General features: G+C 46.1%; 1 protein-coding gene across 5 annotated transcripts in view; it reads left to right on the top strand.

Annotated features, from left to right (window-relative positions):
• The window catches only part of SLC1A2 (solute carrier family 1 member 2), a 166,388-nt gene that overhangs the window by 30,669 nt on the left and 114,548 nt on the right, over window positions 1-21,171 (top strand). For 2 of the 5 annotated variants that reach the window (XM_060399521.1, XM_060399519.1), the window contains exon 1: window positions 20,548-20,636. The exons of the other annotated variants lie outside the window; for them this stretch is intronic. In XM_060399521.1, coding sequence (XP_060255504.1) covers window positions 20,629-20,636 — 8 coding nt within the window. In that variant the 5' untranslated portion in view covers window positions 20,548-20,628. Of the gene's footprint in view, window positions 1-20,547; window positions 20,637-21,171 lie in introns of those variants that run through there. 5 annotated transcript variants of the gene reach the window in all.

Here is a 21,171-nt window from a genome sequence, read left to right as displayed (position 1 = left end):
TCCAGACTTACCGCTGGAACGACTGCTGACCCTTCGGCACTAAGAAGCCCCAGGGACAGGGTCTGGAGAGAGATTTACGCAAAACGCATCATGGTTGAGGTGGTATCGTGGTAGCTGCTCCTGCAAGCCCTAGCATTGCCCCCAGGAATCCATCTGGGTGCCATTCAACAGACATTGGTCAGGCACCCACTGTGCATGAAGCCCTGTGATACTTGCTGGAAAAACTGTGGATAAGATAGGGTGCTTGCCCTTGAGTGGTTTTCACCATAATAAGCAACAGCTTATCCAAAATATGCCCTATGCCGGGCATTGTTTTAAATGCTTCACGTGTGTTAGCTCTTGTGACCTTCAGAACGACTCCCCGGAGTCACTATTACTATTCTCAACCCTGTTTTCTAGGTGGGGAAATGGAGATGCAGAGAGAATGGGCAACTTGCTCAGTTACCAAGCAAGTGAGTAACAGAACCAGAATCCAATCCCAGGCAGTTGACTTCAGTCTGGACTCCCACCCACCCTGGCACATTCTGCTAATACTTTCCTTTTCTCTGATAACCTCAGTAGCATCTTCAGCTGCCTAATCTTTGTAGCCTTTTTATTAATAACCATTATTAACAATCATTTGTCAAATAACATCATGATAAAAATAATGTTGCTCAAAACAAATTTCAACCAGAAAAAATAACAAAGCAAGAAACCAGCCAACCCCCCACCACCCACAAAAAAAATCACCCACAATCATTTTAGTTTATGTCCTTTTAATCTGTTTTTTTTTTTTTAAATCAACATTTTAAAGTCTGCATCTTTCACTGAGCACTATGACAGGTTTATTTTTTCCCACTATATTCTTCATCAACATAACTTTAATGACTCGTCAGTTTGCAAGTTTTCAAATAATACTTATACCGTAATATTGACTTAATCACTTATTGTTGGACAGTACTTCTTACACGTCACTGTTGCAAAACGTGATCATGCACATCTTTGTATATACATTTTTTCATATATGTTCAACAGTTTCCTTAGATGGTTGTCTGTTGGATTTTAACTTTTGTTGTGTTTGGGTGAGGAAAACAGAACCAGACTTTGGAATCAGGTTCCAAAGAAACACTTAAGTTCTTTTTATTCCTGGAGAGCTGAGAAATAGTAATACCATAAATGTTTGAAACATGATCTAAATCATCTTTTACTTTTTAGATAAACAGTTTTAAACTTAGGATTTGTTCTCTGGGAAATATGGAGAATTTTCATCTTGAGGACTAGATTTGGCTTCTGCCAAAGATTAGCTAAATCACAATGTAACTGTATCTTCCTCCCTCTTGAAGAATCACTGTGAAATGCGGGCGAATCAAACACACAAAGATCAGGAAGACATCAGTTTAACAGGAGCTCTGTGGGAGTGAAAATGTAGAGAGGCTGACAGACCAGGATGGAACACACAGCATGAATACATAGCAAGTAAAGGTCCATCAAGCAATGGGTGGTTCAATATGTAGTGGTCGACCACAGGCTCTGGAGGTACACGGGGTTGAATTGGAAGCTTGACTCCATGTCTTACTTGCTGTGTGGTCTTGCACAGTTGTTCCATCTTTCTGAACCTCAGTATCTTCACCTGTAAAATGGGTATGTAATAGTTATCTGCTTCAAAGAGTTATTGTGAGGATTTAACCAGATCATGTACATAAACATTATATATATGTGAAGTAAACATTCCAGTAGTCATGTATGGATATGAGCGTTGGACTATAAAGAAAGCTGAGCACTGAAGAATTGATGCTTTTGAACTGTGGTGTTGGAGAAGACTCTTGAGAGTCCCTTGGACAGCAAGGAGATCCAACCAGTCCATCCTAAAGGAAATCAGTCCTGAATGTTCATTGGAAGTACTTATGCCGAAGCTGAAACTCCAATACTTTGGCCACCTGATGTGAAGAACTAACTCATTTGAAAAGACCCTGATGCTGGGAAATATTGAAGGCAGGAGGAAAAGGGGATGACAGAGGATGAGATGGTTGGGTGGCATCACCAACTCAATGGACATGAGTTTGAGTGAACTCTGGGAGTTGGTGATGGACAGGGAGGCCTGGTGTGCTGCAATCCATGGGGTTGCAAAGAGTCGGACACGACTGAGCGACTGAACTGAACTGAACTGTAAGGAAATGTCTAACTGCTGTGGACTGCTTTGCACAGGGCAGTAGACTACGGCACGTTCATCATCATCAGTATCACTCAGTGGAGGGGACTGTGTGATCAGAGGTCAGTACTCATACACTCTGTGGTGGGGCATGAAAACCGTTAGGGAAGTTTGGTCTTCTGGGAATGACAACAAATGAAAACGTGCCATGTGACAACTGTGGGAAATAAATGCTGCTCTTTATTTTCCGAAAGTGCAAAGTAGGATCAGCTTGGAATTTCCCGCCTGCTTTCTGAGGACAAATGAGGGCAGTTAAGAGGCCTTGGGCAGCGGGATGGGCATGAGTGGATAGGCTTATGGCTTGTACTTTAACATTCCTCTGGTACTTTTAGAAATCTGCGTTTGGAGATCACTCTGCCTTATGCTTCTTTGGGGTACTCTTGGTAGAACCCCAACTCAAAGGGAGAAAAAGGGGAGCTTTATTGGTTAAGGTCATGAGGGTATCTAGGGAGTTAGTGATGGATCAAGGCCAAGGGCACAGACACCATCAGGATCATCCTGTTCCCTCCCATCTCTTGGTTGGGCTTTCCTGGGTTGTCTCATTTCAGGTAGTGATTTGAGGTTCCTGAGAGCTCAAAGCGTACAGCATCCTTACTGTCGATGATCTTAGTAATAAAAAGTGCTTCTTTCCTGATGCTTCAAGGAAAAGACCCAGGGAACAGCCTCGTTAGCTGGACTCCTAGTCCCACCCATTCCTGTTCTGACCTGTGTAGGAAAGGTCATCTGACTGGATCACTTGGTTCACTTCTAGGAGCAGATGGAAAGGGGTGTAAGAGAAAGAAAAAAAAAAAAAAAAGGAGGAGGGAAAAGGAAGGAAGGAAAAGAAATATATATAGCTGCTAAAAACTCCTAAAAATCTAATGGTTATGTGGCTTACACCTGAGCTCTGCAGTACTTAATTTACTGAGTTTATGAAGAATTTTTTCTCCCTTTTCCACCTCCGCTTCCACAAATGTGTGATTGCTAAGTCAGGTGTGGCCTTCTGACGCCCGAAGCTTCAGCAGTCACTATGTGCATCCTGCCTCTTTAAGCTCAGGGTGTCATTAGTGGCATAACAGCCACCCTGGGCAACTTAACTTCTCCCTACAGATTCTAAAAATACCCAGTGGCTCTCAAAACAAACAGCGAGGCTGCAGCGTCTGCAGGCGCCACTGTAGTCCAGCTCCCTAAATGGCCTTAGCGCTGTCCTTGGAAATACAGCCACTGGGTCCCTCAGCTCCATTCTTCATTCTTTATTTTCCGCTTTGGCTCAACTATACCACTACTTAACACAGAGCAGGAAAAAGGGGTTATTGACAGAACAGAATTGACTGGAAGAAAGGGAAAGAGAAACGAACCCCCAACTAATTCACGCTGTCATTTTGGAGTTCTCTTGTAGACCTGAACTAAGATGTGTCAAGAGATCAGTCCAGGGAGCAGCAAAGATTAGCTGGGATTTAAAATAAAACTCTTTAACCCGAGGTCACCTAGAATAACTCTCCCGTGTGTGTCCATGAAGATACCCGAGGACCCTATTCTGAGAAGGTTAGTGCTCACAAACCATCTGGGTCGCTACCTGGATGATTTTTTCAAAGGAAAGCAAAACCCAGTCCCCGTTCGGTGAAATTTTTAGGTGGAGTTGCCTCATCCAGGGTATTGAGGTTTTCCTGTTTCAAGGAGGTGTCCCATTCTGTGGGGCTGAGGTGCTAAGAATATTGGCATCACATGTTTTGGGAAGGTGCCGGGTGTTGTTTGATCAAATCAACGAGCACTGGGTTGTTTTTTGGAACTTGGCCAAGGGATTAAATGATAAAATCAGATGGGTTATGAAAATAATGTGAGTCATTACTGATCAGACCTTTTATAGATTTCCTGGAAGAATCAGATGTCTCTTGAAGATAATGAGCCTGAACCCAGCAGAAGCATGAGAGTAAGGGCTTTTGCTGTTTGTGCTTACACGGAATAATGAATAATAGATGTCACGAGTGATGCTCATGCAAAGGAGAGAAAAAAACCAAACACAGCTTTTCACCACCTCTGTGGATGTCCAGACTACATCGAGCATTTGTTTTAGCTCTTGGGAATTGCCACGCGATTAATAGATGGCCCAGAAGTTGTTCTCAGAACAACCTTTCAGTTGGCCGATTTATGGTAGAATGCTAAGATTTAAACTAAAAAGTTCAGCCTTGTAGGGTGAGCATGAGTAAGTAAGTTCTTGGGACAGAATGTACTTAGCATTGTTTCCATCCTTACGTGAATGAAGCAAGTGTATGTACCTTGGACATATGCTTCTCATTGGAAAATGGGATCAAATGTCTCTTTCTGAACTGGTTGTCATCAGAAGTCCTTGGCATCTTCTCAAGGCTCAAGTAAAGGCTCCTCAGCTCCCCAGTTGCTAGGTGGTCTCTCCCTAGGAAAGTGTCAGAGGCAGGGGCTTCTTGCTCTTTGTGGGTGGGAGTTTGCTCATTCAGGATGTCATGTCTGCCTTCTTTAAAAAGCCTGCATTGCTTATCTAACTGGAATTGCCTAAATGTGATGAAGGTGTTCTAATAGGTTTGTGCATCTGGGCAGCCTAATCAGACTGTTAGTAATAACAATAGCAGCGGGAAGGACAGCTAACCAAGGCTGCTGCAGTACTTTGTTTATGCCAGACACTGGTCTGTGTGTTACAGATGTTAATGCACTTAATCCACAAACAACGGGGTTTCGGCTTACCCGTCTATCTTCTCCTTTCAGAGCTGCTGTTTGCCAGGATGCCTACACGCTCTTTCCAAGATTGCCAGCTTTTAATGGCATCCATGCAGATTTGACTTTCAATAGAATTTAATTGAAGAGAGCCACGTGTTCTGTGTTTGTTGGGACACACTTATCTTTCACATTCTTGTGGGTCTGTGAGCAGTAAGTTCAAAGCACACTATCAATCCAGTCCAGAGTTTCAGTTCCCGGAAAAGACTCATTTTGTTCCCTCTGCCCCCTTCTTGCTTCCAGCACTTTGGAAAGGTTCTCATTGTATGCTAAGTAGTTAAATTTCATGAGAAAGAAGAGCTGTGGACTTTTAGAGTTGCTCATACAGACACCTATTGCTGATGCAAATAGGAAGGGTGAGTGTTTTCCGAAATGAAGATTTTTACAAATCAGTTCAGGTTTGTGACAATTTTAACCTGCTTCAGATCAGTCATTAATATTCATTTCTGGCTTTTCCTCTGCCTTTGTAGGCGACGTATGATATGGAGCTGCTCGCTGCTCTAAGATTGCTGAGTTCCCAGGAGGCAGGGTCCCCCGAGTATCCTGTGTGTCATCACCCAAACAACGTTTCAGAATAATCGGTCCCCAAAGTATTATAGTGCAAAGGCATCAGGCTGCTTCCACTGTGCCTGTGTGTTAGGATCTGGGGCTTCTGCCCTTTTCAAAGTTCCATATTGCTTTTCTTTTCAGAATGTGAAATCCTATACGGAGAATTCACTTTTGAGAAAGGAGAGAGTGATATTGCTGATTCTGTTTCCAAGTTTGAAACCAATGGACTGGGTTTGCATTGAGGGGCACTAAGCTGGTGTGGTGTAGCTTTATTCTGGCTGAAACCCGTAAAGGAACTTCCAAATGCCAGGCTGGTCCCATTTGCCATGTGCACGTGTTTTCATTTAGGAATGCCTATTTTGTGAAATGGACTGTGAATCTGAGTTTCTTAAAAAAACCAACACACTGGAATGCAGGAGAGGGGTGTTTGCAATTATCTAGATGGTTTAAGTCATGGAGATGTCTAAAATAAGAGATGTAGGCCCCAAAGAAAAGAAAATAAGCAAAACAAGCTACTCGAATTTTTTAGGGTCTAAATAATCTGGATTTGATCACTGTGACAGGCGAAATTAAGGACAATGGCAGAATCTGCATGAATTTGCTTATGTAGATCTGTCTTTTAGGGTTACTTTGCAGGGACTTGAGATTTTTTTTTTCTTCTTACCTGCTTGATTTTTTTTCACCTTATGAGTCTTCCTTGGAAATGGAATGAATGAAGAGAGCATGATGGGCCTTGGCTATCAGGAAGATTCAAGCTTGAAAAATTCCAGTGTGCCCACTTAGCTGTCTGGTAACCTTTCTGAGCCCCAGTTACCTCCTTTGAATATGGAGTTGATAATCACTCCTCTTTGGTGATGATCAAATGGAATGATGGATATAGAGCATCTGGTACATGGTATGTGTTCTGTGATATTTGTCTGGTTCACTTTGCATCTTACTCTTTGAGTTGAGGACAAACCAGAGGATGATTTGTTAGAGAGAGCCAATCCAATTTTGGCTGAAATAAGAAAGTCAACAAAGAAAAGGAAAACTACAGTCTCTCATGATAACATGCTTTTCATGCTGTATCCCAACTCTACTGCTGACTTGCTGTGTGACCTTTAGAAATTGTTTAACCGCTCTGATCTTCAATTCCCTGATCAGTGACTTGGGAGTTATAATCATAGTTCCTTCCTCCTAGGGCTGTGGAGAGGATTAAATGAGCTAATGCAGGCAGTGTGTTTACCTCCAGCCCCTATACCTAGTTATAGGGAGCTGTGCCTCTGTCCTTTACCCCTCTGGCTGTTAACCCTTATGAAGACATGGGTCTCCCTGACTTGCCCATTCCTCCTAGCATGTGTCAAACTGGCTGCACTTCGGGAAGCTCATCCATGCCTATGAAGTGGTTCTTCACCTCTAGGGGATCCAAGCCTTTCCTGGGCAGTGACCATCAACCTGTGGGTACTGAGTAGATCTATGGAGTAGTGATGCTGAGAATGTGAATCAGAGAGGGAAAGATGAGAGAGACACACATGTCACAGCACGTGTAAGTGATCTGTTCTTTTTTCTCTTCCAGTTCTATTGAGATAGAATGAACGTGCAAGCCTGTGTCAGGTTAATGTGTATGGCGTGAGGATCTGAGTGACAGACATCATGAAATGATGATCACAGTAAATGCTGTGAACATCCATCATCTCACATGAATAGAAAATAAAATAAATAGAAAAAATATTTCCTTATGATGAGAACTCTTAGGATGTATTCTCTTACTAACTTCCATGTATAACATACAATAGTGTTAATTAGATTCATCATTTGTATGTTGCCTCTCTAGTGCTTATTTATTTTCTAACTGGAAATGTGCGCCTTTTGACTGCCTTCATGCAATTCTCCTGCCCCCAATCCTCATTTCTCATCTCTTTTTTCTATGAATTTGGGTTTTTTGTGTTTTTTTTTTGTTTTTTGTTTTTTTGCAGTATGATTGACCTACAACAATATACCTTAGTGATTCAACATTTCTCTACATTTAAAACTGAAGTGATGTGTTTTTCTAAAGAAGATCCAGGTTTCTAAACTTAATCATTACCAGCTCCTTTTGTTCACAATTTTAAACAGATTTAATGTCAAGTCAAAATGAGTACTTATTTACATATTTAGGAGGAAATGTAGTCTGATTACAATGACAAAGATAAACACATTCATTTATAAACCGAGAATGTCACTGGTTTTGATCCTTTTGTCATTTGTATATTTGTTTTTTTCAACGCCAAATTCTGTAAAAATTTTAGATAATTTTAGACTTGAAGAAGAACGGTAAAAATAATACAGAGAGTTCCCGTATGCCTGTCACTCTGCTTCCTGTAATGGTAACAGTTTACATAACCACAGGACATTGATTAAAACGAAGAAATCAGCCTTGCTCCAATACTATTAGAACTTGCTTGGATTTCCCCAGTTTTTCCAGGAAGGTCCTTTCTGTTCTAGGATCCGATCCAGCATCCCATGTTGCATTTAGCTGTCCTGTCTCCTCCCACCAGTGACAGTTCCTCCGTCTTTCCTTGTCTTTTGTGACCTTGCCACTTTTGAAGAGGTCTGATCAGTTATTTTGTAAAACACCTCTCAAGTTGGAATTGCCTAATAATTTCTCCATTTCTAGGTTTTTAGTTGACTGTTCTATGTATACTTGACTACTCAGGCTGAGAAACCATTCACAGATAAATGTTTCAAGGCCTGATAAATTATCTAGTTGCTTCTGAGAATAGCTGATTAGGTATTATAAATCCTAGAGGTTAAGAGTATGGACTGTGGAGCCAGAGAGATTGGGTTTTGTTCCTGGCTCTGTGACTTACCTGCTTTGTGACCTCATGAATGTTACTTGACCTCTCTGTGCCGTCATCTACAAGATGAGGATAATATTGGAACTTCTTTGGGTTGTGGTGAAGACTCAGTTACAGCACTTGGTGCATCAAACGGTACCTTGCATGTAGTCATCACTCAGTATGTCTTAGCTGTTACCATTGCTCTCCTCTGCAACCCGGCCCCATGGAAGTTCAGGACTAATGATTTACTGTTGTCACTTTTTAGGTCTGCAAAGTCAGGTGTGGTTCTTGCCAGAGTGATGACTTGGCAGCAAAGCCCCGGGGTTTTTGGATATAGGCCACATGTCCCATCTAGAAAACTCATTTCAACAGGAGGATTGAATCTTGGCTGCCAGAACCATGTAGAAGTTCAGTCTCCAGTGTGTCCTGGCTGTGCTCAGCTCTTAGAGCACGTTTGTCTCATCTCCCACCCTCAGCCCCTGCCGACAGCCCTGGGATCTGCTCAGAGCTCTCTCCAGGAGTCCTTCCTCCGTTCTGCCTTCTCCTGGGCCTCTCACCTTGGTGCTCTCTCTTCACCTTGTTCCTCTGACTTGATGTGAGGCAGCAAAGCATGATGGTTACACACGCTGCTTTCGTAGCAACACTGGCTGGCTTTACTTCCCCGGCCCATCACTTCAACGTTGCTTAGATCTCTGTGCTTCAGTTTCTTTGTCTCTGAAAGGGGCAAATGATAGTAACAATTATTATAATGAAATTGACCTTATTCTTTGTGATACACCATTTTACATGTTACCTGTTTTATTACAGCTGTATGACAGAGCTACTAACATGCTCCCATTTTACAGACGAGGAAACTGAGAAACAGAGAATTTAACTAGCTTGCCCCCGATCACAGAGCTAAGAGATGGAGGAGTCTAGATTCAAACCCCACCTGGTCTCGAGGTTCACATTTCTATTCACCCCATGCCCTTCACCACATGGAGTCTTGGGGTGGGGGGTGTTCTGTAATTTACAGGGGGTTAAATAATTCTTGGGGTTTAGATAATTTACATAGAGCACTTATCAATGTGCCTGGCTTGGGGTTAATGTTCAGTCAGTTTTAACTATCATGAATCCCATGATCTGACTTCTGTTTCTTCTGGCTCGTGGTTTATATGATTCTGGGTTGCAGGTCCTAGGGTTTATCAGTCATTGGTCTGGCACCCTGCACCGTGAGCAATGGACACTTCGCCCAGTTTCCAGACCAGTGTACCCCACCCCCAACCCATGCTGTATTAGTCCCGCAAGCCCCCCACCCAGCAGATGGGCCCGCGCACAGCCCTTCACCTGATACAGTCAAGCCTGCACTCCTCTGCCTGTTTCTAATCGACTCACTTTCTAGTGTCTTTACTCCTCTTCCATCTAGTTTCACCTTGCCCCTCCGACCTTTGGTTCCGCTTCCCTGGCCCAGTTTCTGCCTCCTTCCCCTCACCCACGGCTGGCCTCCTGTCTGCTCTGGACCAGCTGCTTCCTGTCCCCAGGCTCAGCCCCAGGAACCTGTCATGTGACACAGTCTGAGACAGATCCTCATGACCGGTGTCCCTGCTGGGTTTGCCCAAGTCACGAAGGAACTGTGCCCTGTGGTGGAAACAGCAGCACCTGTTTGTGGGCCTTGAGGTCTGAGAGAAGGTGTTCGAGGAGCTGTTGTTTCGTCGCTAAGTCATGTCCAACTCTTTGCGACTCTGTGAACTGTAGTCTGGTCAAGAATGCTGGAATGGGTTGCTATTTCTTTCTCCAGGGGATCTTCCTGACCCAGGGATCGAACCCATGTCTCCTGCATTGGCAGGCGGATTCATTACCGCTAAGCCACCCAAAGGACAACTGTGGGAGGGGCAGGGAGCTGGCTAGCGTTTTGTTCCCTGGTCCCAGGAAGCTCTCTTCCTCAAACCTCAGTGTTTAAGGATCACCTGGAGATTCTGTTAGATTCTGTTTCGCGGGGCTGGACAGGGCCTGGGACTCTGCAGTTCTGTCTCCTAGCTGATGGTTGCTGGAGTACCCACTGATAAACAAGAGATCGAGCACAGTAATTCAGCCAGTGGTATTTCTGACCATTCAATAAAGAATTCAAGCTACAAAAGTGATGTCTTGAGCATCAATGCAGATGTTGCCTCCTCCTAAAGATGTTAAATGGGGTCATGGTCTGCTTTGGCAAAGGTTTTGAGGCATCTCTCATCTTCTGGTACCAAAGAAAATGAGGCCACAGGTTCAAAATCAGCCTCTTAGGGAGCAGGCAGCTTCTTAACTCACTAGTCATTGGCCACCAAGGTCGTATGTGAGGGCGAGAAAAATCCACTGTGGCCAAGGGATGGGGTCCTGAGGGCCCAGCTGGACCATGGTAGATGCTTCTCCAAGGCAACAGGAAGGGAGTGAATGTGGGTTATGGTGGAGGTGGTGCCGCATCCAGGTGCTAAGGGGAGGCCATATAGATGAATGAAATGATAGGAGGCAGGGACCTGTCCTGGAAGTGTCCAGGCTGGACTGGTGGAGGGGATTTGCTCAGGATGGATGAGGCCAGGCTGTTCTCACTCAGGCTGGCCACCAGGCTGAAAGGACCAGAGCCAATACAGGTGAATCAACTCATTCCATCGCCTGAGCAAGACTCTTCTACCCCTGAGCCACCAGGGAAGCAGGGAATGGAGACTCAATATGGAGGCCTCTTTTCGCCTGTAGTTTTTCCCCTCTGCCACCTGCCTCCAGTGAGATAGCTGCTCAGAAGAATGGGAAGAGATGGTACGTCTCCCTGCATGGCCGTCCTCCCCGCCCTATCCCCTGCTCAGCCCTTCTCTTCACTCTCTGCTCCTGTAACACCCTCTCTGTTGTTTGGGCTTCTCTTCCAACCTGTAAATCCCATCTCTTGGGATGCTGAGTTTAGAGACTCCAGGCTGCTTCTCTCGTGGCCGGTGAGGCATAGCTTCCCCCATACCAACATCATCCTCATTCCCTTGAAAGCTGAGGTAACTCCCGCAGTTATTTTAGGAGAGTCTCGGCTCCTTTCTTGAGGAGGCTTAGCCCAGCCTGGACTGTAGGTGGAGTGCCACCACAGGCGGGTAGGAAGGGTCAGTGCCTTGGGTTGTCATTGCCTCTTTCCCATCATGTCCCCTAATGATTCTTGATTTCCATAACCAGATGAGCTCATTATTCCTATATGGGCTGTTCCTTCCATTTCTAGCTATAGATACTGATCATATTCTGAGTTTTGTCAGCATTAGTTACGTATTTGAGTTGCTACCAGTATCATTCTACCCCAGCCCCCTGTCTCACCACATTCACATCCTGCCGACAAGTATGATGATCAGATGGCGATCAGATGGTGGGGCCTAGCCCTGTTGAGCCTGCAGTGGGTAGCATAGAAGGCAGTTCGTGAAAATTCAGAATAAATGTGTCAGATGCTGATATGGAAATGCTAGGCTCCTTTCAGGCTCTTGGATATGGCCCATATCATGCCCTGGGGGCTTTGAGGGACCTGGTGTTAGGGGCAGTGCTGTGACAGGGATCCACAAAGCCATGTTCAGAAATGAAAGACCGTAAGTCTCCATCCATAACTCCCCTTCTCCTGCTTCCCACGAGTGCCTGCAGGCAACCTCAGTGTCCTTAGCTGCAGCACTAAGCGTCCTGAAGCTGCGAGCTGGCCCAGACCCTCAGGGGACTTCCTGGGAATGGCCAGCCAGTCCTTTGCTTCAGAATCAAGTGATCAAAATCCAACTCAGAGTCCAGCAGGCTGTGGGGATGCAGAGTGGCTTTTTTGGACTCTTCCACCTGTCCTGAGGCTCCCAACCTCAGCCAGAGACTTTTGGGGTACACTCTGGGTCTGACCCTATAGTGGGTTGAGAGCACCCCAGGTTCCCTATCCCACTGTCTTCCAGACCATTGAGCTCCTTTATCCCCCAAAGCCTTGTGTCTTTATTTCCAGCCTCCAGCCTGGGTTTCCTTTCATTCTCTGCGTACATGTGTTGCTTCAGTTTGGGCAAGTCAGGGACATACAAGGCTTCTGATTAGGAATCTGGAGTCTTGTAAACAGAACTGAGGATGGGGCGACTACAGCGCAATCAGACCTTGTGGGCGATGCTAAAATATAACTTTCATGCTAAAGAGTATCTGACTCCCTCTACCCTCACCACCACTGCCTTGAGTTCCGTGACAGAAGCCCCATCCTCTGGGGATTACATTAATCTCCAGAGCCCCCAGTCTCTGGGAAGGCCATGGGGGAAAACAATCCTCTCTAGGATGTGTTATTTCTGCTGCACCCACGCTGTTAGCACCGGAGCAGGACTTGACACTGGTGGTTTAAGACCAGTGAGGGGTGTAGGGAGGGAAGGCAAGCGACAGGTGTGTGTGCCGTCTCTCTTCCAGACTTCTGCTTCTCTATCCAGGTGGTGCTAGTGGTAAAGAATCCACCTGCTAAATGCAGGGGATGCAAGAGACCCTGGTTTGATCCCTGGGTTGGGAAGATCCCCTGGAGTAGAAAATGGCAACCTATTCCAATTCTGTCTTGCCTGGGAAATCCCATGGACAGAGGAGCCTGGGGGGCTGCAATCCCTGGGGTTACAAAGAGTCAGACATAACTGAGCACCAAATATGTATGCATGTATCATCTTAAAGTGTTCTCTGCAGGTGGTGAATCTGAAGTAGAGTAGAATTAAAATCAGGTGAGACATGTATAAATGGAATATTAAAAAGGCACAAGAAATGTCAGCCTTGTCTGCAGCGAACTCTGCCATGATACGTGGCAGGGCTCTGCATGTAACCATGCGTTTCTGAGTGGTTTTAGATGAGATCTTTGCCCTCATGTGCTGCCCTCCACAAAATGGCAAGCCCCAGGGCAGGTTGGCACACTTTGGGGCCAAGGATGAGGCAGGCACTTCACACACTGGCCTGAATCTGCTCCAACTGACTGCTTATGTCCAGGCATCAATGCTTTCTGTGTTTTAGTCGGAGGCAACCGAGCAGGCCTGTAGAGTTAGAAAAGATAAAATAGCACAGGAATAAAAATATCCAACTTAAAATAGGTAATAATCCTGGTTCCACAATAAGGCAGCTGTTTGTAAGAGTGGAAAAAGCAAGGCTGTGTGACCTTGACAGATTATGCAGCCGGTCCTTCCTTTCTTTGTCTGTAGAATGGGCATCAAAATACCTAGCATACATTGGGACTTCTCTGGAGGTCCAGCGGCTAAGACTCTGCAAGGGGCCCAGGTTCAATCCCTGGTCAGGGAACTAAGATCCCACATGCCACAATTAAGACCTGGTGCAGCTGAATAAATATAAAAAAAAAAAATACCTATCGTACAAAGTTAACAATAATAGTAATGACAGCCATAATTGATTGAGCCTGACTGTGGGTCAAGCGTTATTTGAAGGTCTTCACATTATGAAGGTGGGACTATTACTGTCCTAATTTTGCAGATGAAGAAAGAGAAACCCAGAGAGGTTTAGGAAGTGGTAGAGCTGGACTCAAACCTGTGCTGTTAATAATAAAACCACACATGGTACGAATCCAGGTCAGTGCACAGCCTTATTCAAAGCATGAAACATGTCCAAGTGAAATGAAAGACAATTTAGATGGCTGTGCACTGGTGGCAAATTAAGGAACGTTTCATCTCATGGTGAGAAACTTACTCCTTTTCTGAATCTCTTCCAACCTTTCTGATGATGACAGAGTTAAAACCTTGGTCAGGTGCTGCTAGGCCTTTATCACTGTCCTAAAGCCTTTCAGCTTGCCTTTTAAACAAAGAGAGGGCTTCTGCAGACATCCAGCTCGCATTCAGTAAGGATATTTGTTGTCATGTTTGTTCTCATGCCTACCTTCTATTTATGACAAGGGTTACTGGGTTTTCATTGATAGTAGGCATGTAAAAGTCCCTCTGAAGATACATGGATTTAAGTACAAAGAGTCTGTCAGGACTAAACATTAAGTCAATTCTAGTAGAGGTGGTATTCAGATAAGGCAAAAATAGCCAAGGCTCATGCTTGTGAGGGACTCAGGCATGAGAAATCTTGCGATAGATCGTGAGTAGGTTTCAGCCTGATGCGTAGCACGGGGTTCATACTCAATGAATGTTAAAGACAGAGGGAAGTTAGGGTGTCATGCTGTCTTCTGATCTGGGAACTGGAGAAAAGAAACGAGCCCCTGGTAAACTGCAGGAGACAGTCTTTCCCTTGAAATTTTGGGTATGAGTTTAGCTTGTTCTGAAGGTTGATGGATCAAGCAGGGGATGGAGAGAATGAGGTTGGTTTTGGTCTTCAGAGAACCCAGGTGGCTGAGTCTGGTGGTGGACTCAGATCTTAGGGTCAGACCCCAAGTTACAAATGGGAGGCTCCAGATGAGGGGAGGGTTTTCCCCAAAGTCACTCAGGTGGAGAGCAGCTGTAGTATGGACTGGTGTTTCCGTCTGTTTCTAGCCAAGTGCCTCGTCTTTGTCTCTTTTCCCAAAATAGTCACCAGGCTTGAACTGGTTCCTGGTAAAACCCGGATGGCTCAGGGATAAGCCCCCATCTCTAGGTGCTCACCACTTCTCAGCACTGCATGAGGCACCCTGAGTTACAGGAACCTCCATGAGGGGAAAAATCAATCATCTCCAGCCTCAAGGATCTGGTAAAGCTCTGCTATATGATTTTGCCCTTAGACGAGCATTGTTTGAGAGGTAAGTAGCTCAGGTTTTCTAGAATAGCATCAGTTAGGAAGGTCCCTCTAGGAGTGATAAACTCTGTATGACTCGGCTTTCACCAGGTTTTGCTTCAGTAACAACAACTCCCAAATCTCTGTGGCTTACAACCACGGAAATTTGTTTCTTGTGTCTGTTACTGCAGGTCAAGAGCAGTTAGCCACTGTGTTTCCTCCATAAGGGACCCAGGCTGAAGACACAGCCCTCACCTGGGTCATGCCATTCTCGCAGGAGAGGGAAAAAGCAGTGACAGAATCACCTGAAAGTTCTTGAGGCTTCTGCTAGGAAGAGAAACGTGTTGCTTCTATTCTGTTTTGGTTTGGGCAGACTCCAGAGCAGAATCCAGAATGAGTAGTTTATTTGGGAGGGGCAGGAAACACCAGGAGGGAGGGCTGAAGTGGAAGGGCAGCCAAGGGAGGCTGGGTTATCAAGCCCACCACCTCTGTGGGCGACTCTAGTGTAACCCACGGGAAATCGTGGAGACGGGGCACATTAGCTGTGTTAGCCCTGGAGTCCTGGTATCCTCTCCAGCAATGAAGGAGCTGATGTATTTACACATTCACATCTGCCAGTCACTGGTTGAGGGCTACTCCTTGCAGGAACCTTTAATTCCCCAGCGTTTCTGGCCCAGAGGGGGCCAGAGGAGCCTTTTAGCTTCTGAGAAAGCCCTCAGGCAAAGAGATGCAGATACTGGCAGTTGGGAGTTAGCTGGAACACATTAGAGTGACAGATGAGTGCTAGCGGTGAGGCTCAGAAAACGTCTGAGATATCTCTCACTCCACTGACGGAAGTGGAGAGGGAAAACATGGCATCAGGGATGGAGGCCAGTGTTCCTCCCACAGAGGTCCAACTGTTATCTGCGGTCTGAAGCACAGTGCGCAGCCCCTGAGCCCTGAGGTATGGTGCGCAGTAAACTCTTGAGTCACGAGCACGAGTGACACCTAATTGAGAACTACTAGGTAGGCTAGTGGAGAAGGCGACGGCGCCCCACCCCAGCACTCTTGCCCGAAAAATCCCATGGATGGAGGAGCCTGGCAGGCTGCAGTCCATGGGGTCGCTAGAGTTGGACACGACTGAGCGACTTCCCTTTCACGTTTTACATTCATGCATTGGAGAGGGAAGTGGCAACCCACTCCAGTGTTCTTGCCTGGAGAATCCCAGGGACGGGGGAGCCTGGTGGGCTGCCGTCTATGGGGTCGCACAGAGTCGGACATGACTGAAGCGACTCAGCAGCAGCGGCAGCAGGTAGACTAGGGGCTTCCGTGGTGGCTCAGATGGTACAGAATCTGCCTGCAATGCAGGGCACCAGGATTGATCCCTGGGTCTGGAAGATCCTCTGAAGAGGGGAATGGCAACCCACTTCAGTATTCTTGCCCGGAGAATCTCATGGACAGAGAAGCCTGGCGGGCTACAGACCATGGGGTCACAAAGAGTCGGACAGGACTGAGCGACTAACACTTTCACTTTTTGGTAGACTAGACTGTGTTGACCTTGACAGCACTGACGTTTGGGGCTGGGTCATTCTCTGCTGTGGAGGGGCTAGCCTAGGCACCATAGTATGTTTAGCAGCATCCTTGGCCTCCACCCATGAAATGACAGTGGCACCTTCCCACCTCCAGTTGGGTCAACCAATAATGTCTCCAGATTGCCCAGTGTCCCCTGGGGAGAGAAATTGCCCCCACAGAGAACCACTGATATAGATCATGCATGCATTGCCAATTCCCAGAGAACTGGAATAAATTACTAATTCCCAAAGAATTAAATTATCGGTGCCTGGGCAGAGGAGTTCCCACCTAGTGGAGGAAACAAACAAATAAAAACTCTAAGGACAAGTCACTCTGTGTTGCAGCACTTTGAAATATGCAGAGGAAGGAGAACCAGTTCAGGAATGGAAAGGATGAATTCTTTGAAAAGTGGGGATGGGCAAGGAAGGCTGTATAGAGCCAGAGATAGCTGGGTAAGGTTTTGAAGGATGAAGAGGAGTTTTCCAGATGAGTGATACCATGTGTAGAAGTTAAATATAATCTTTGATGATGGTGGAGACTTGGGAATGCTATAATAATTGATGCTGAAAATGCTGACTTCAGAGCCTTCTCACACACAGGCCAGATTGCAGGACTGTAATTGAATCAGCCTTACCTTGTGATAACAAAGCATTCTGAGTGCCTATGGACCTGGGTTCCAGCCCTCCTCTGTCCATCCACCAGCTGTGAACTTTTCTGGCTCCCTCCCCATTTTCTCATCTGTAAAATGGGTATAATACCTACCTTATGGGTCTGTCTTGAGGAATAAATCATGCTAAACTTTCAGCCCTGTACCCGGCATGTAGTATGAGAACAATAACTGACAGTTAATTACCATAAATATTATGAAACAGGCTGAATTTGCATAATAATAGCTAACTTTTAATGAGAGTATATTCTGCTCCAAGCACCACCACAAGGGCCTGTCTGTCACAATAGGTATTGTGATTGCTATCTCCATTTTATACAGGAAGAGGCCAAGGCACAGAGTAATTTGTACGGTGGGTGAATGGTACTCAAATGCCAGCAGACATCTGAACAAGCAGTCTCTTTGCTGGATGCTTTAGTACTTAGCATTTCTCCTTCACTTTTTGAAAAGAAATCAAGGGCTTGGTTATAAAGTTATTTTCACCGAAGTTTTAGAGCCAGTGTAGCAACTTTTGAATAAATGAACTTTTCTCACTGTTGACTGAAGGTCCTTAATGCAGTTATAGAATATTAATAAGAAAATGAGTGAGCAGAGACTTATTTTTAACCACAGTATCTGTGCTGGCCTCTCAGTGAGAGTCTACAGGGGTAGATGATGAATCACTCATGCTGACCCCTTCCAGAAATGTCTGAGAGGAACACAAAGGGAAACTTTCAGCTGCTTAACCCCACCCCCCCAGTCCCCACCCCCAGGCTATTAAAAAAAATGCTGAAAGTGTGTTTGTCAGCCTCCTGGATACCAGGTCCAGAACAGGAGGGGGTTTGTCTTCTCTCCCTCTGTGACAGGGACACATGGTGTTCTTGGTGTTATGGGGAGCAGGATGTGTTCCAAGGACGCTTTTAAATCCAGCCTCCCGCCGTGTGCCAGCAATGGAAATCAGCGTAGGGTTCCGGTGTCTGGGGGAATACCCTTCTTCCGCTATACGCTTGTTTCTGGCTAAGCTCTCATCTTTGATGGCCTCTCCTTGTAGAAACAGAAAATACAGCTCAGTGAGGGCATGGACCTGGTCTGCCATACGTAGTTCTGTGTCCTAAACCCATTGGAGGAGCTCCAACAAGAGAGAGTCAGTGAATGAAAGGTGTGGATGCTCCTTCTTTCCCAATAACACCTGTCACCTGCCTGGACTACACCTTTGTTTCTCCCATCTTGGGCTCAGGTCCAGACTCCAGTCCTTGCCAGCCACGTGTTCTGGGGTAAATGCCTTCCCCTGTTTATGCCCGCCAGTAAGGTGGCATGTGTGTGTTCTCAGTCATGTCCAGCTCTGTGCGACCCCATGGACTGTAGCCAGCCAGGCTCCTCTGTCCACGGAGTTTTCCAGGCAAGAATACTGGAATGGGTTGCCATTTCCTTCTCCAGGGGATCTTCCCGACCCAGGGATTGAACTTGTGTCTCTTGTGTCTCCTGCACTTGCAGGCTGATTCCTTACTGCTGGCGCCACCTGGGAAGCCTGTCGGTAAGGTGGAGCGAATAACAGTTCCATGCAGAAGGAGGCTGGAAGAAGCCAGTCTAAAACACTTAGCTTGTAGAAAGTACTCTTGGTGGTAGTTCTTTTGCTTATCATTTTGAGATGGAGCTGGATCCGTTGGCGGTATCCCTCGGGTTGGGGAGAGGAACTGGCATCCTAGAATTCCCCAATCCTTCCCTTGGAGGGATAGTAAGGTGCCCTCAGGTTCTATATTCCAAATAATGTTTGAAACCCTCTGGTGAGCCCATGTTTTCCAAATGACAAAAACCGTGGCAGCCTAGAGAAAAAAGCATCTGCAGCAGCTTTGCTCTCGTTGGCTGTGGCCCCGGCTCCAGCTGGCCCCCTTTCCTCGCTGCCAGGCAGCACCTGCTGTCTGCCTCCTACTCAGACATCCGTGAGTCAGTAGCAACCCCAGAACATTCTGGGCCAGAATGTGAATGCGGCTCGGACTGTGCCTGACTAGGTGACTAGCTGGTTGTTTTCACTGCACGACACCCCCCAAAATGTTTTTACTCACCATGCCTCACCCATACCCATTCCTGCCTCCTCCACTTTCTATTCTTTCTTGAAGAGGCGTGCCTCACACTACCCCTTCTCTAGAGAGACAGTCAGCCCCTCCAGGGAGAGGCAGGGTCATGTAGTGGGTCCAGGCTCAGGCTCAGAAGTCCAAACTTGGAGTGTGTGGATCCCAGCTCTGCTGTGGAGCTGCCGTGTGAACTTGGGCAAGTTACTCAGCTTCTCTGTGCGTTCCCCTGGTCTGTAAATGAGAATAATGGCAGTGCCTACCTGACAGGGTCTTTGAGAGATTTAAACAAGCCAAGCTCATGTAAAGCACATAGAATGTGCTTTGACACATGCTGAGTGCTCAGTGAAGCTTAGCTGATATCAAGATCTTACAGTGACAAGTGGTAGCAAAAGAGGATGGTGCTGCTTCAGCCATAAGAGCTTGCATGTAGTCAGGCTGCCGAGGGGATCTGGGATCGGAAATCCAGTTGGCTGTGGATTTGCCATGGATTCTTTTAAAATTTCTTTCTTTCTTTATTTGACTGTGTTGAGTCTTGGTTGTGGTGCGTGGGCTTAGTTGCTCCGCGGGAAGTAGAATCTTCCCGGACCCGGGATCAGGTCCCCTGAATTGCAAGGCGGATTCTTTACCACTGGGCCACCAGGAAATTCCTTGCTGTGGATTCTGATGGCAACTCTCAATAGAGAAATTGTTTAAAGGACCTTAAGGGCTCATGAAGTGAAAGTGTTAATTACTCAGCTGTGTCCGACTCTTTGCGACCCCATGGACTGTAACCTGCCAGGCTCCTCTGTCTATGGAATTCTCCAGGCAAGAATACTGAAGTGGGTTGCCATTCCCTTCTCCAGGGGATCTTCCTGACCCAAGGATTGAACCCGGGTCTCCTGCATTGCTGGCAGATTCTTTACTGTCTGAGCCATCAGGGGAGCCCAAGGGCTCATAAAGGCAATGGCTATCGTGCTTCTGTAACCTGATGAATCCAGGTTAAATGTCAGGGAGTGAGGCTGCCAGGGAATGAGTGGTTAATGATCGCAATGGGTGTAAGGCTAGTAATGGAGGAATGAGAGCAAGTGCCAAGGAAGGATAGTGTGGTAACAGTGGGGCTTGCTAGCTAGCTGCTGGGCTCACTGGATGAAAAGTCACAAAACCCTGAGAGGAAAAAGGTGTAGCTCTTGCTTACGGAAAGGAGAGGGACATCAGAAGTCTAAGATGATCCTGTCGAGTTCTCTAACTCCAGTAATTACACAATGTTCAAACAAACACTTAATGACCTTGGCGCCTTTCAGCCAAAGGATACACTCAATAGGACAGTTTGTTACTTCTGTAACGTCGGAACACTGGCTGGGTAAACTTTAAAGCACCTGACAGATCTTCCTGCAAGGTACAGCAGCACCGAGATGAAAGACAGGACTCGTGCCCGTGCGACGGGGCCAGCGCATTCCTGGAGACGAGAGGATGGTCAGGTCAGAAGTCTTGGGATGGGGTGGGGCTGGGCTGTGCGGGACGATGAGAAGGGAAGACTCACTTTATATTCCTGGAGGAAAAGAAATGACAAGTGGCACAATGGGTTATTATAGCACACTCATTGGAGCCTGTTTCAGTATCTGGCAAAGACACTTGCTTTCCCCAGGGGTTGAGGTAATGTGTGGTTCCTCCTGTGAACCAAGTCCTTCCTGGAAATATAGGTGTCAAGAAAGGAGTAAAAATTGGGAACTATAATCTGCTCATCAGAAAACAACTGATTCTGACATGTTTCAGACTGGTGAAGAAAATGTGTGGTCCCTGTACCCTGATGCCTAGTGATGAACCAGGCGCATGGTTCCCTTCCCAAAGAGTATGTGTTGAATGAATGAATGAGTGAATGATATTCATACGTTTTCATATGGATGTGTTCTCCTTTAGTTGTTGTTTAGTCGATAAGTCATTTCTGACTTTTTCGCAACCCTGGGGACTGTAGCCCACCAGGCTCCTCTGTCCATGGATGACTGCTTACATAAC

This window comes from Ovis aries, chromosome 15, assembly GCF_016772045.2.
Source record: "Ovis aries strain OAR_USU_Benz2616 breed Rambouillet chromosome 15, ARS-UI_Ramb_v3.0, whole genome shotgun sequence".
NCBI classification, from domain to species: Eukaryota; Metazoa; Chordata; class Mammalia; order Artiodactyla; family Bovidae; genus Ovis; species Ovis aries.
The sequence above is the reverse complement of the archived record's forward strand: the minus strand, read 5'-3'. Positions and strand labels throughout refer to the sequence as shown.